The following is a 15,437-nucleotide window of genomic DNA, read 5'->3' as shown; positions in this document are numbered from 1 at the left end:
TCATAGGAACATGTATAAGTCATGAAGAAAGAAATAGCAACATACTAAACGATCGGGTGCTAAGCTAATGGAATGGGTCATGTCAATCACATCATTCTCCTAATAATGTGATCCCGTTAATCAAATGACAACACATGTCTATGGTTAGGAAACATAACCATCTTTGATTAATGAGCTAATCAAGTAGAGGCATACTAGTGACGTTTGGTTTGTCTATGTATTCACACAAGTATTATGTTTCCGGATAATACAATTCTAGCATGAATAATAAACATTTATCATGATATAAGGAAATAAAATAATAACATTATAATTGCCTCTAGGGCATATTTCCTTCAGTCATGCTGACGTCAGCAGTCAACGGGGGATGACTGGTCAACCTGACCAGTGGGTCCCACTGGTCAGTGACACAGTTTAATTAAACTAATCAAAATTAATTAGGAGGTGGGCCCCACTGGCATACTAACTAATTAGCTAATTAACAGTAGTTAATTAGGTTAATTAATCATTAGGTTAATTAATATTAATTGGTTAATTTAATCAGAATTAATTAAGTTAATTAATTTGTTAATTAATTAATTTTATTATTTTATTTTATTTTATTTTTGTAAACATTCTGGGGGGCCCCACTTGTCATTGGCCCTAGGGAGCCATAACGGTTCAGGCGGTAACGGGTGCGGGCGCACCCGAGTGAGCACCCGCCCGTAGGGCGGGACGAGGCCAGCAGGGACGGACGGTCACCGGAGGGGGGACGCCGGCGGGAGAGCAGCAGGGCGGCGCCGGAGTGGGGCCACGGGCTAGACACTACAAGAAATATGTCAACTTGTGACCACCACTATTGGTCACTGAATGGTCACAAATTTCCATTCGTGACTAAAAACATAAGGTCAAAAGCTGACCGTCATAAACTGACATTAGCGACCTTTCTTCTGGAATGGTCGCAAACGTTTATGACCAAAAGAAGGTCGTAGATTTAACGACCAACTGTTTTGGTCACTAGTAATCCGACCACACCACGTCAGATCCACCGTGGCAAGCTGACGTGGCAGACTTACGACCAAATGAAAAGGTCGTAAAATAGAATCAGCCCGGTCCATTTCAGCCGTCTTGATGGGCCAAGCCCAATAATTCAGCCCATTTAATTTTTTTCTCTTTATTTTGCTTATCTGCATGGGCCTGGCCCAATAATTTGGCCTTTTATTTTCTGGGAATGGAGGCTTTTTCTGATGAATATTTTTATATTCCACTATTGTTTTGGGCCAGAGCCTTTTTAGTCTAGTTCGAATTTGGGCCTTGGCCTTTTTATTTTGTGTTATGCAGCCTTTTGTAAAAAAAATTCTTACAGTCATTTCTTTTTTAGGCCCAAGCCTTTTTAGTCTAATTCTTGTTTGGGCCTCGGCCTTTTTAGAGCCTAGGTTCATATTTTGCATGACTTCAGAAAATGATCCACAAGCCCAGGTTCACAAGATCCACATAACTATAAACAGGCCCAGGTTCACAAGATCCATAAGTGATCCACAAGGCATAAAACAGCCAGGTGCAAAACACTACCAGATGCAAAACACTACCAAGTGCAAAATGCAACAAACACTACCAGATGCAAAACACTACCAGATCCACATAAGTTCACGACCTACTATGACATAACTTCACATCAAGTTCAAAGACAAACTGCACAGCAAGTTCAAAGACCATCAAACTGCCTTAGCTCCAAAGAGAGCCATCAAGTGGGCTAACTGCTCTTCCTGCTCTTGAGACTTCTTGCGCAGCAGCTCAAGTTCCTTGTCGCGTGCAGCTTCAGATTCTTCCGCCTTCATCTTGATTGCCGCCAATTCTTCTTGCATCACTTCAGCTTGAAGCTCAGACCTCTCCAGCTTCTGCTCAAGGTCACGAACATGAGCAGCAACTTCAGTTGTTGCTTTGCCGGAGTTGTTCCTAGATGACTAGAGCCCAACATTCCTGAGGAATGTGCTTTGCTTGACTTCGGTCTTGAGGACTTGTTCGACAATTTCAACAGCAGACTTAGGCTCTTCACCTTCTGGTACCGGCGCGTCCTTCATTTTTTCCATCTCAAGCTAGCATATGGAGGAAAATGATAGGCATTAGTGGGAGATCTATTTCACATTTTGCAAACCAAACCAAGCAAGAGAAACCAAACCAGCACACAAATGGATTATTTGAAGTAACCAAACCAGCACACAAAATCTATACAAGAAGATGATGACTAGTGACCTGGAGACATGCAATTGGAACAATATGATCACTTCATTAAGCCTAGAATGGTGGTTCTATATAAAATGGCTTCCCGAGTGAGCCGATCATCAAACTAACATTCAGATCAAATTTCATCATATCATAAAAAATGCATCAAATAGCTACAGCAAGTTCTGATATCTTTGTTGAACTATCAAACAACATCAAAGCATGGAACATAGCGTGTGTTCTTAACTGGCTCCGAATCAAACAACATCAAATCATCAAAGCATCAAAGCTGGCTGTGAATCAAACAGGGCAAAGCATGGAGTGACTTACTATAGCAGTCTTGACTGGCTCCGAAAACCCGTGCTTCTTGCTGTTGTGGGTGGCCTTAAACAAGTCAATCGCAGACAGCTCCTCACCCTTACGCTCTTCTTTCTGAAATGTTTTTCAACAAAAATCAAAATGTTATTCAGCAAGAATCAGAAATGTTATTCAATGAGGATCAAACGGTAAGGTCTCTAGAGAAGAGTTCTCACAGTGGAAAAAATGTGTGCTGTGTAGTGACTGGAACCAGTTCTGTGATTGTACATGACTTTTTCTCGATTCATCTTGTTTAACACACAGGTTTCCTACAAAAAAGCATACTGTCAGCATGATCTAGCACTAGCATATCATGTACAGAACATAAAGCATCAAACAAAGCAGAGACAAACCTTGTGTCTTGGGGTAGACCACATCTCCACCAGAGCTTGCCATTCACCATCTGTTAGATCAGGCACCGGAGACTTAATGCTGACTTTATTTGCGGCTACAGTATCAAAATACTTCTTCTTGATCTGATGGCGTCTGTTCTTTGAATATTTCTGCAGAATATCTTTGCACGAGGTCTTGATGGTCTCCGAGTTCGTGTTCATCTCAAAATTTGCCTACCAAGATAGCAAACAAGGTAGGAACAATATTAGTGATCATGCATAGGTGTAACAGAAAATAGATAGCACATTAACTATGAAACAAGTAGCTTACAGCAACTTTCCCAATGTAGTTCTCCAATAGACTAGCATTTTTTTGTATAGCTTGAAGTGAGAAAGAACCGGAAGATGGCTTTTTGCAACGAGTCCACACTCAGAAGCAAGCTTTGCTGCCTGCAGAGGCTTCTCTGGACGAATCATCCCTTCGGCAATTTGGATAGGCACCTTGCTACCATGCGACTTGGTGATCCTCTCTAGCCCTTTGCCCTTTCTAAGTCTAGTCTTGGGAGTCATTGCATCTGAAAATGAAACTGAACTCATAAATTAGAATAGAAATCGACAAATGCAGGAATCGACAAAAGCATACATGATCATTCCATTTGAAAAATGCACTAGTAAAAGATAGCATTGCAAAGGTCCACTTGCCTGATTGAAGCACAAGCTGCTGTTCTTCTTCATTGATGACAGTGTTCCTGTCAATAGAAGGTGCAACAGGGCTGAGGTCTATGTGGACAGTGCCTGCTTCATCAGTGCAGATGGTTCCTGCTTCATCTAGGCAGACAGTGCCACTTCCATCCATGCTGAGAGTGGTTCCTTCATCCATGGGCGGCAACTCATCACCCGTTTGCACCGAGGTCTGAGAGTCCATGCGCAGCATACTTTCCTGATGGTCCGTCGCAGTCGCCATCCTTGCTTTCTGCCTTGTGACTCTATCAAGGGCAGATTCATCAGGTTCCAGGATCCTCTTTTTTGTCCTGGAGCTGGGGCCATCACCCTTCCTGGAGGCATTGCAGCAGATGTTTCTGAGCTCTTGTTCTTCTTGCTGACTGTCTTCTTAACACCAGGCCTCTTCGTCCTAGATTCCTTCAGTGCCTCGTATAAACAGCACGGAAAAAAGCATTAGATCACAAGAGAAATATGTGAGCACAAGGAATAACATAGAATAACAGAACCCCAACCCTCCAAGCAAGACAGAGTTTGCACCTTAACAATCTTGTTGACTACAACATCATCCACTTCCTCTCCATCAATAACTTCATCCTCCTTAGGATTGTACTCTGGGTCATCATTGATAACTCCACTACCCTCTTGAACCTCATCACTTCTACCTTCTTGTACACCATTTGTTTTCCTAATCATCGACGCTATTGCACCAATGCCAAGGGACTGGAACATCCGATTGTTCCTCATGATATTTCTAGCCCTAACCTTCTCGTACTCGGTGAGAGGCTCTTCTTTGCACGATAAAGGAAACATAACTATTAGGTGAATGTTTGGAATGCATGGACAGACAGCCAAACATATCTTATGAAATTTTATTATCATTTAATCCTAGTTATTCAGGTAAGGAAGACTAACAGCACACAGGCACAATTAAGCCAGCTTATTCAGATTGCAGCAATACATTTCACTTAGCATATTAAGACACATATTTTATGAAACTGACAGTATAACCACAAGGAGCAAGTTGCATACCAACGGTTGGCCTCATGCTTGACCTTGTCCTCCTTGCCATGGATGATCTTGAGGTGGTGCTTGCAAAATAGAATAAACAACAATCAGATACAACAGGGATAAAGTAAAATGATGCACTTGTATCAATAAAGGAAAGCATTTGGACTATCATGCACATACATGTAATACATGTGAAACAAACTTGATGGATAAACAATACAGTGATCTAGTGTTATTAATTAAGAAAACATGTAAGTGCACTAAACAAGCATGCATGTACACTGGAAAGATATGAAGCATCTCTTAATAACTTCACTACATCAAGCAGGAGGTAGTAATGTACATCAAGCAGGAGGTAGTAATGAACATCAAGAAATCTTCCTAGTGCCTCATATAAAGTACACAACAAGCAAACAAAGTGCTAGTAATACTGCTAATGCAAACCCTAACCCTATGTACGCTAGCAAGCAACTGAATTGAAGAGCAGCAGCAAGCAAGCAAGCATCCCCATGATGTACTGAAGAGACTAACAACGCTTGGACTGACATTCTACTGATTGTATTACTCTGTGTATGCCAAGAAAAACTAAACTAAACTAAGATAAATAGAAATTAGCATGTGATGAACAAAGATAACTTTAATAAATATGAAATCAGCATCAGTCACTATACATAGAAAAAATAGATTATGTAGTATGGTTCCTATATCAGGAAGTGAAAGTCTAAATCGCAATCCACCAACAGGCACCTTATGGGCATCCTCTATGAACAGGATATGCATAAGGTGCTTTCAGCGTCCACAGTTTCACTTCAACAAGCTTTGATGATGATAATCGTAAATGGGAATCAAACTCAAAACAAGCAAAGAAAAATTCCCCATGCATGTTCCTCTACAACCTATACAGCAATTTTTCAGAAGCTTCAAGTTGGCAGCCAAACCCGGTTTGATTTGGTATATCAACCCATATAGACACGTATCATGTTGAGTAAGTAAAGCATGCATGATACACTCATCCTAATCAATGTGTGGTATCACATTCTCATAATAATGGAACAGAAAAATAGAATTCTGCTACACAACAATTGCAAGCAAGTGGCTTTGTGTACCCCCATCACAAATGCAGGCTAACCCATGCATAGGCAGACCGTCATAAACAAGAGTAGCATGTACTAGCAACATGATTCCTGTTGTAACTCACCCTCATCAGAATTTAGACTACTTTACCAATTAGTACAAGATTTACATATGAAGTCTGTCAAGTGAATTAGTACAAGATTTACAGGACCAACATGCACTCTTAGCAACAGTAGTCAATACGTAGAGAAGCACATGCTCTTAACAACAATTGAAATCATGCATAGGAAGGACACCATGAAACCCTAACCCCAGGAACCCCATGAAACCCATGAAACCCTAACCAGAGGGATATCATCCCCATGAATCCACATTGATCCTTCTCCATGAACAAGAAAAGCAGGAGATCCATCAATCCTAACCCTAACCATCTCCATGAACTAGAGAAACGTGTACCCCATGAACCCTAACCCTAGCCATCCCCATCCCCATTGATCCATCCCCATGAACCCTAGATGAACCCATGAGGGGGTCTACCGAACCCTAGAAGATCTACCCATGAATATCGAGGGGAGATGGCTAGAGGGGAGAAGTGCCTAGGGGTGGATGATGTTGAACCCCATGAACCCCATGAACCCTAACCCTGGCCCCATGAAACCTAACCCTAATCCCATGAACTAGAGGTAGATCATCCCCACGCAACAATTAAAATGAACCCTAACCCCAAGAACAAGGACCTACCGAACCAGCAGGAGATCCTAACCCTATAAAATCCTAACCCATGAGGGGATCTACCAGAGGGGAGATGGATCGACCAGAGGAGAGGTGGATCCACCAGAGGAGGGGAGATGGATCCACCAGAGGAGGGGAGAAGTACCTAGGGGGAGATGATGTTGACGATGCAGCGGTGGTCGTCGTCGATCGCGCCGTCGTCGATGTAGCTGTCGTCCTCGTCGATGTAGTTGATCGCGTCGTCGTCGTCGATGTGGGCGGCGCAGCGGCGGGGCGGCACGGAGGAGGGGAGGGGAGGGGAGGGAGTGGGAGCGGGGCGGCGTGGAGGTGGGGAGGGGAGGGGAGGGTTCGTCGTGGAGAGGGGAGGGGAATGGGGAAATTTTGGGAGGGGAGGGAGGGGATTCCGTGTGTTAGTGGGAGAGGGAGTGGTGGATCCCGCCTGGTAGTGGGAGAGGGAGTGGTGGGTCCCGCCCGGTAGTGGGAGAGGGAGAGGAGGGAAATTTTGGGAGAGGGAAATTTTGGTGGAGGGAAAATTTTGGTGTGGGAGGGAAATCCTTTTGGATTTGGGTGTAGAAAAAATAGGGTTTTTTTGTAAATTTTGTAGAAATCAAGGTTAAAATCATACCGAGTAGCTGAAGAAAACGCCGATATTGCAAGTTTAGTATTTTTGCTAGTTGGTAGGCCACATTTGATGATGTGACGCGGAGGTCTCCCATTTTTTTTGATTTTTTTGAATTTTTTACGGTGTTTTCAAAAACCGGCCGATTTCGTCACGGCGGCCGTCCGTGGCTAGGGTTTGAGCCGTGCAAATCTGTTGTCGATTCTGTGATGAAATGCCTACCTGTGAAGCTAAAAAGCATTTTTAGTGAAAATAACGGGCAAGCTATGGAGGACCCGCAGTTCAAATTCCAGCCGGTTCCAGCTGAATCGGCCGAAGGTGGTCCGAATTGCCGGGAGTAGCTACGAGGGTCAGAAATGCATGCTTTTTGGCGACCGTCTGTAAAATAGGGTCTACTTTGAGATAGACATGGAATGGCGCCGTTTGGGGTGCCCCTCCTTGTAGCCGCTTCACGAAAAACGCATGTCTTTTGCATTCAAAAAATGAAAACAGTTTTTTTTGTTAAACAAGTTGGAACCTTGCTTTGGCAACATTGTTTGCCATCACAAGACGGAGGCATGCGCCCAATTTGGGCATATTATCAGAAACTATTCAACGGATGCGTCCATATCATTGCTAGTTTGGCTTGAAAGCCATGAATCTTCGTTCATGGTAGGTCGTTTTTGAGAACACTTTTTCAAGAAAATGCCGGTATTGCAAGTTTAGTATTTTGCCTAGTTGGTAGGCCACATTTGATGATGTGACGAGGAGGTCTCCCATTTTTTTGATTTTTTTTGAATTTTTTACGGTGTTTTCAAAAACCGGCCGATTTCGTCGCGGCGACCGTCCGTGGCTAGGGTTTGAGCCGTGCAAATCTGTTGTCGATTCTGTGATGAAATGCCTACATGTGAAGCTAAAAAGCATTTTTAGTGAAAATAACGGGCAAGCTATGGAGGACCCGTAGTTCAAATTCCAGCCGGTTCCAGCTGAATCGGCCGAAGGTGGTCCGAATTGCCGGGAGTAGCTACGAGGGTCGAAAATGCATGCTTTTTGGCGACCGTCCGTAAAATAGGGTATACTTTGAGATAGACATGGAATGGCGCCGTTTGGGGTGCCCCTCCTTGTAGCCGCTTCACGAAAAACGCATGTCTTTTGCATTCAAAAAAAGAAAAATGGTTTTTTTGTTAAACAAGTTGGAACCTCGCTTTGGCAACATTGTTTGCCATCACAAGACGGAGGCATGCGCCCAATTTGGGCATATTATCAGAAACTATTCAACGGATGCAGCCATATCATTGCAAGTTTGGCTTGAAAGCCATGAATCTTCGTTCATGGTAGGTCGTTTTTGAGAACACTTTTTCAAGAAAACGCCGGTATTGCAAGTTTAGTATTTTTGTTAGTTGGTAGGCCACATTTGATGATGTGACGCGGAGGTCTCCCATTTTCTTGATTTTTTTTGAATTTTTTACGGTGTTTTCAAAAACCGGCCGATTTCATCACGGCGACCGTCCGTGGCTAGGGTTTGAGCCGTGCAAATCTGTTGTCGATTCTGTGATGAAATGCCTACCTGTGAAGCTAAAAAGCATTTTTAGTGAAAATAACGGGCAAGCTATGGAGGACCCGCAGTTCAAATTCCAGCCGGTTCCAGCTGAATCGGCCGAAGGTGGTCCGAATTGCCGGGAGTAGCTACGAGGGTCGGAAATGCATGCTTTTTGGCGACCGTCCGTAAAATAGGGTCTACTTTGAGATATACATGGAATGGCACCATTTGGGGTGCCCCTCCTTGTAGCCGCTTCACGAAACACACATGTCTTTTGCATTCAAAAAATGAAAAACGGTTTTTGAATTTTTACGGTGTTTTCAAAAACCGGCGGATTTAGTCACGGCGGTCGTCCGTGGCTAGGGTTTGAGTCATGTTTTTAGCGTTCAAAAAATGAAACTTATATTGTTTCATACATGAGCATGCACAAAAACCCATAATTTTATCTTTCATCCATGAGCATGCATAAAAAATTTCAATTCCCATCAATTACCAAACTGAATATTCCTTGTTAAAAACATGACTTGTTTAGATGACACTGTCATACAGCATCCATGAGCATGCACAAAATTAAACCTGACATACTTAACATTGACATGTTCATATTACAGTAACAATCTTAAACCTAACATGTTGAACACCTTCTTAACATCTTCACTCCTCCTTCTTCTCCTTCATCAACCTGATGCGCTCAGAGTGGCGAATCCCAACGCGGATGTACTCCTCTACCACAATTGGCATGGTCCTGTCGCCAAGCTGTGGGATTGTAGGCGCCGCCACCATCGCGAGGTCGTCGTCCGCCACCACCATAGCAAGGTCGTCGTCCGCCACCACCATCGCGAGGTCGTCGTCCGCCACCACCATAGCGAGGTCGTCGTCCGCCACCACCATAGCAAGGTCGTGATCCGCCACCACCATAGCAGGGTCGTCGTCAGCCACCACCATAGCATGTTCGTCGTCAGCCAGAATAGGCTGCTCATTGTCATCCCCGCTCTGCTCCTCGTCATCCCCGCTCTGCTCCTCGTCGTCATCCCCGCTCTGCTCCTCGTCATCCCCGTTGCTGCTCCCATTGCCTGGCCAAATGCAACAAAGTGTGAACATGGTGTTGTCGTCGTGCAGGTAGAGGAAGCCAAAAGGACAGGAAGAAGAGAGGCAGAGAGCTTACTGGCATCATCGTCGTGCTGGTAGTACATGCGGCACATGGTGTTGTCGAACATCTTCACGGTGAACATGGCGTCGCCGTCATAGCGGAAGACAAGGAAGTACCCAAGCTGTAGCTCACGGGCGCGGGCGAAATGCTCCTAGCCGGGCCCTAGGTACATGTGGCCTTCACCATCAAACACCACCAACACTTCCCACAGCCTGTGAAGCCCGCTGCCGGCCTCCCGCAGCTTCACTTTGTGGGGCTCACGGCCGGCGAGCATCTTCGCAAACTTGTTAGGCAGCCTCTGCAGCGAGGGTCAAGCAGTGGTTAATTGTGCCAATCAAGCACTAGACAGCAGAGTGATGATAAAGAAATGAGTGATGATAAATATACCTGCCTACTACAAGATTTCTCAATTACGATCTCGAAGAACTCGAAACCTTCCAAGCCAGCCATCTCACTTCTCTGAAAAGCAGCATTGTAATTAAACAACAAGTTACCATAAACAGGACTGGACATAAATAGGAACAGAACCAAGTTTATGATGGCACAAGTGATAAAAATGAGAAGAGCAATGCACTTGTGGATATTTATGATAGCAAAAGTGAGAAAAAAAGCAATGCACTTGTGAACATTTGGAATACTACTACTCTATCTACAATGGACCATATCTGCCCATGTGCCCATGTCTACTATAAATGGCAAACATAGCATCAGGATCATATCTACTATAAATGGACCATATCTACAATGAACCATATCTACTATAAATGGACCATATCTTCCCATGTGCTACATTTTGTTAGAACCCAGCACTTAAGAACTGAACCCTAGATTCTCAATTTAAACACACCTACCCAATACAGTCATGTACAAAACTGAACAGCTTTATAGTCGTCGATATGCGCATGAAGGCTATTGGCTTGACACCGATATAGTCATGTACAAAACTGAATTTAACACTAGAATTTCAGAGATTCAGAGCTATTGGCTTAATTTGCTTTGTTAGGGTTTATATAGCCAAAGGCCACTGGAGGCTAGATCCAATACAAGTTTAACTGCTCCAGTGTGTCGTTGCATCTTTTTAGACAAATATAAACATGTTTATTTTAAAAACAATCAAACAAAATTGAATTCTACGTCACTGTGAAGAGAACCACAGGGAAACTAGCATACCTAGCAAGGTAGCGCCACATCAACTGAACATGGCCAAAAGGGACCTAAACCTAAATGCCTAATTCAGTCTGCAAAATCCCTCTGAATGTGGTCCAATCGCTCGACAGTTTGGCTGGAATCAACAGAACGCACGCGCAGGCACAATACGACCATTAGCCATGTAGTATACCACAATTCCAGTAGGGACGCACGCGCAGGAACAATAAGAGTAACTCCTAAATCAGCATGCTTGTTGGCCTTATTGGCCTTGTCGACAAAGAACATGGGGGAAACAAAGCAAATCAAAGAACACGGGGGGAACAGAACGGACCTGGGGGGACGGCGACTGCTTGAGCTTGTTGGCCTTGTCGGTGTCCTGGACGGTGCCTCCTCTTGATCTACTACTCTATCTACAATGGAACCCTAATCAGCATGCGCCGGGGAACCCTAATCTAATCAATAGGAAGAGGAACAGGAAGGACTCGGCGGATTCATACCTTAGGAGGTCGTCACTATCGATGGAGGAGTGGTTCGCTAGGGAGGTCGTCACCGTCGATGGAGGAGAAGGGGATGCCGGCGGCGGAGAGGAGGAGTGGGTTGAGTGGATAATGGAGAGGAGGAGCGGGTCAAGTGGACAGGAGGAGTGGGGAAAAGAGTGGGTCCACTTGTCAGCAAGTTCTGTTTTGATATATTGAAAAGGGTTGGCATAGAGTACAAAACCAACAGCCTCTAACTAGCCCAGTGGTAGAAAAACAGTGGAATAAGCAGTAGGTCGTGGGTTCGAGCCCTCGCTCGCCCAATATTTTTTGGTAGCTCAGGGGAAAAGAGTCGAGTGGGTAGAGTAGCAAAATGGCCCACTTGTCAGTGAGTTGGTCGAGTGGCCCACTTGTCAGCGAGGTCTGTGTTTGATACTTGACTGGTTTGATGATTTGAAAAGAGATGGCATAGAGTGGACGACCAGTAGCCTCTTCCTAGCCCAGTGGTAGAAACACAGTGAAACGAGCGCACGGTCGTGGGTTTGAGTCCCCGCTCGCGCATATGTTTTTGCTCATAATGAAATGGGGCCGTGCGTGGGATCAGATGGCTGTCTGATGGAGCGCGCCCAAAAATTCAGTTAAAACAGCTCTGAAAACATCTTCAGTTCACCAAAAACAACATCTTCAGTTCAAAAAACATCTTCAGTCCAAAAATAACATCATTTTGCAATCTTTTACATCACAACCAAAACTACATGATCACCAAAACTAAGAAAAACAGCTCTAAAAACAACATCTTCAGTTCATCATTTTGCTTCTTCATTCAAAACAACATCTTCATTTTGCATTGTATCTTCCGTCACCAAAACTACATCATTTTGCATTGTATCTTCAACCATCTTCTGCCTCTCCATCACTACACAGTCTCATGCATTTTGGTACCTGGAGAGATTTGTAGTACAAAAACTACATCAGGATCACATCAACAACAACTACCAAGGAGACAAAATAGCATTAGATCACCAAGGAGACCAAATTTACCTTCACTACTCATCGTCGTCGATACGAAAACAAGGAACTCTATGCCCACTCCTGTTTTCCTCATCATCACTACAATATTGCAGCATAGTATGATCAGTCCGGTTTTCCTCGTCCTCGCTTTCATGTTCATCCTCTACCACCTTTCTTCTTTTCTTGATGCCTTCAACTGTTGCAACACCAACGATCACACGTTCCCGGTCCCTTCGCACTCTGCTTTGCACCGGAACTTCCATAGAGTCATCATCAGCTTGCAACGGAACTTCCGTAGAGTCATCATCTTGGTATGTTAGTCCACCATCACCGGGGCCCTTTTCCACTTCAGTTTCAGTCACACTCCACAAGTGTCTGTGCTGAAAGTTTTGCACAACTCGCCATTTTCCATGCAAAAGAGTGTCTGGCAGATAAAACACCATTGTTGCTTGTGTTGTTAGAATAAAGGGATCACTCTTATACCAGCACCTTGCAGTGTTGATGCTTTTGAAGTGGCCATCATATTTGACAAAAGAGTCTCTCCTCTTCTTGCTACCAAGCTCAAACCAGTCACAGCGAAATAAGACAACCGAGCGATGGATGCCTCCACTAGAGTTGTACTGCAACTCTACGATGCTTCTCAACTGGCCATAGAAGTCAATGATCTCAGCATCATGTGACCCCTCAGTGACAATTCCACTATTCTGTGTCTTCCTTTTTTCCTCGCGGTCAACGGTGTGGTACCGGACACCTTCAGCAATGCATGCTGAATAAACTCTCACTCGCTTATCCGGTAAGCATGCCAAAGCAAATAGATCATCACTGACCTTCTTCTCCTCATGCAACTTTCCAATCTGCACAAATAAACCATTTAGCAAACAATGGTATTTAACAATGGGTGAATAACACAGAAAACATAAAACAAGTGGCTAAAGATCTCACATGATTCTTAAACCACTTAGCAAACCCCTTGGCAACCCTTTTATCAACATTGATATTGCTTTCTTCCTGATTTAACTCTTCCTTGCATTTCCTGCCATGCCAACAAAACATGTGAATTAAAACATTAGGCTGGTGCCAACCCAAGCAAAAAAATATATAATGAGTGCACAAGATATAACATACTCGATATATGGTAGAACCTCGGCGCGATTGCTGAGCACAAACAAAACCATCTTGTCATACTCATCACCAGCCTCCAAGTATTGTGAGGCTCCAAGAAAGTTCACACCATGGTTGAAAACAGAGACATCACCACTTTGTGAATTAGACCGCTCTCTATTTCTGCCCGGCCAGTTCCATCTTGTTTCCACATCACCAAAGTATCTAGAGCAAAAAGTCAAGCACTCGTCAACGACATATGCTTCAGCAATAGAACCTTCAGGTCTTGCCGTGTTTCGCACATAACGCTTACAAGTAAGCAGCCTTCTTTCGATTGGGTACATCCAACCGTATTGCACAGGGCCTCTAAGCATTGCCTCTTTGGGTAAGTGCACCGCCAAATGGACCATCACGGTGAAGAAAGATGGAGGGAAAATCTTCTCGAGCTTGCACAGAATAATTGGGATTTCTTTTTCAAGTCTTTCCATGACAGTTAACTTGAGGGTTTTGCAGCACAGTTCTCTAAAGAAATTTCCCAGCTCAGCAACCGCTTCATATATATCCTTGTGCATGATCCCTCGGAGGCCCGCCGGTAAAATCCTTTGGAGGAGGATGTGACAATCATGGGTTTTCAGTACTGAAAGCTTGAATCCATCAGAAGTAACACACTTTGCTAGGTTAGCAGCATAACCATCTGGAAATTTCACCGCTCTTAGGAATTCATAGAATGCAAGCTTTTGTTCTTTATTCATTGTATACCATGCTCGTGGAATTTCAAATGAATCTTCATCTTCATTGTGCTGTAGATGCAAATCTTCTCTTATGCCCAGGTCCTCCAAATCAAGCCTAGAACTAACCGTGTCCTTTGTCTTCCCTTCAATGTTCAAAAACGTCCCTAGCAGATTCTCGCATATGTTTTTCTCAATGTGCATTACATCGAAATTATGCCTTAATTTCATATCATCCCAGTATGGCAGGTCCCACAAACAAGACCTCCGGTCCCAACATTGACCTTCCTCATGCTTTCTTTTCTTTGCCATCTTTCCTGGTCTCACATCTTTCACCTTTTCAAGTTGCTGCTCCAGCTCTTCTTTAGTGAATTCAGCTGGCTTGTCACGGGTTTCATTCTCACCATTAAAATCTTTGCTTCTTCGCCAGCGATGGTTTCGGTGAAGAAAGCGGCGGTGCCCAATATAGCAGATCTTGCTCCTTATTCTCTTTGAGCAAGGGTCTTTGTCACAATGGACACAAGCCTGATAACCCGCTGTGATCCTCCCAGACAGAGTGTGCAGAGCTGGGAAATCATGGATGGACCATATGATCGCAGCACGTAGATTGAACTTTTCTTCCAGACTCAAGGCATCGTATGTAGGTACACCAGTCCAGAGCTGGAGCAGTTCTTCTACGAGGGGCTCCATAAAGACATCAAAATCCTTTCCTGGAGAATCTGGACCCGGGATAAGCAATGACATCATGAAGTTGGACTGATCCATGCATGCCCATGGTGGCAGGTTGTACGACACCACAAAAACTGGCCACATGCTATAAGACGTGCTCATGTTCCCAAACGGATTAAACCATCTGTGGCAATGCCAAGTTTTATGTTCCTTGGATCTGCAGAAAAATCTAAATGTATACGGTCAAACTCTTTCCATGCCTCTCCATCCGCTGGATGGCTCAGCTCATTGTCCACAGGTTGCCGCTTCAGCTTGTGCCATTGTACCTCACGCGATGATTTCTTCGAGATGAACATCCACTGCAGCCTTGGTATCAAGGGAAAGTGCCTCAGTACCTTCTCTGGTATTGACTTCTTCCCATCAGCATCTTTCCACCTAGATGCATTGCATTTTGGACAGTTGTCATGCTTTGCTAAATCCTACCAAAACAAGACACAGTTATTTGGGCACACATGTATTGACACATAACCTAACCCCAGCATGCGGATTATGCTCAATGCTTCATCATAAGATCTGGGAATACAACT

General features: G+C 44.1%; 2 protein-coding genes across 2 annotated transcripts; both read right to left on the bottom strand.

Moving 5' to 3' along the window:
- Positions 1 to 9,210: 9,210 nt before the first annotated feature.
- Positions 9,211 to 10,009, bottom strand: LOC147992885 (uncharacterized). Its single transcript, XM_087541709.1, has 2 exons — positions 9,732 to 10,009; positions 9,211 to 9,639 (listed from the first exon to the last, which is right to left on the bottom strand). The coding sequence occupies exons 1-2, from the start codon at positions 9,796 to 9,798 to the stop codon at positions 9,221 to 9,223; spliced, it is 486 nt and encodes a 161-aa protein (XP_087397835.1). The 5' UTR covers positions 9,799 to 10,009; the 3' UTR covers positions 9,211 to 9,220.
- A 2,378-nt stretch (positions 10,010 to 12,387) lies between these two features.
- On the bottom strand, positions 12,388 to 14,385 carry LOC147992884 (uncharacterized). Its single transcript, XM_087541705.1, has 3 exons — positions 13,478 to 14,385; positions 13,295 to 13,385; positions 12,388 to 13,206 (listed from the first exon to the last, which is right to left on the bottom strand). Exons 1-3 carry the CDS (start codon positions 14,383 to 14,385, stop codon positions 12,388 to 12,390), a joined length of 1,818 nt encoding a protein of 605 aa, XP_087397831.1.
- Positions 14,386 to 15,437: the final 1,052 nt, after the last annotated feature.

The sequence above is a fragment of the Triticum urartu genome, chromosome 1A, assembly GCF_056163025.1.
Source record: "Triticum urartu cultivar PI428250 chromosome 1A, HENAU_Tu73, whole genome shotgun sequence".
Taxonomy (NCBI): Eukaryota; Viridiplantae; Streptophyta; class Magnoliopsida; order Poales; family Poaceae; genus Triticum; species Triticum urartu.
Note: the sequence above shows the minus strand (reverse complement) of the source record. Positions and strands in the feature narration are given on the sequence as shown.

Excerpts from the sequence above, each read along its gene's own strand:
- LOC147992885 (XM_087541709.1), bottom strand. The coding sequence starts at position 9,798 with ATGTTCACCGTGAAGATGTTCGACAACACCATGTGCCGCATGTACTAC. Across the intron at positions 9,640-9,731 it reads CCAGCACGACGATGATGCCA|GCAATGGGAGCAGCAACGGG; the intron begins GTAAGCTCTCTG and ends GCATTTGGCCAG.
- LOC147992884 (XM_087541705.1), bottom strand. The coding sequence starts at position 14,385 with ATGCACATTGAGAAAAACATATGCGAGAATCTGCTAGGGACGTTTTTG. Across the intron at positions 13,386-13,477 it reads GAGGTTCTACCATATATCGA|GAAATGCAAGGAAGAGTTAA; the intron begins GTATGTTATATC and ends TTGGCATGGCAG. Across the intron at positions 13,207-13,294 it reads CTAAGTGGTTTAAGAATCAT|ATTGGAAAGTTGCATGAGGA; the intron begins GTGAGATCTTTA and ends TTATTTGTGCAG.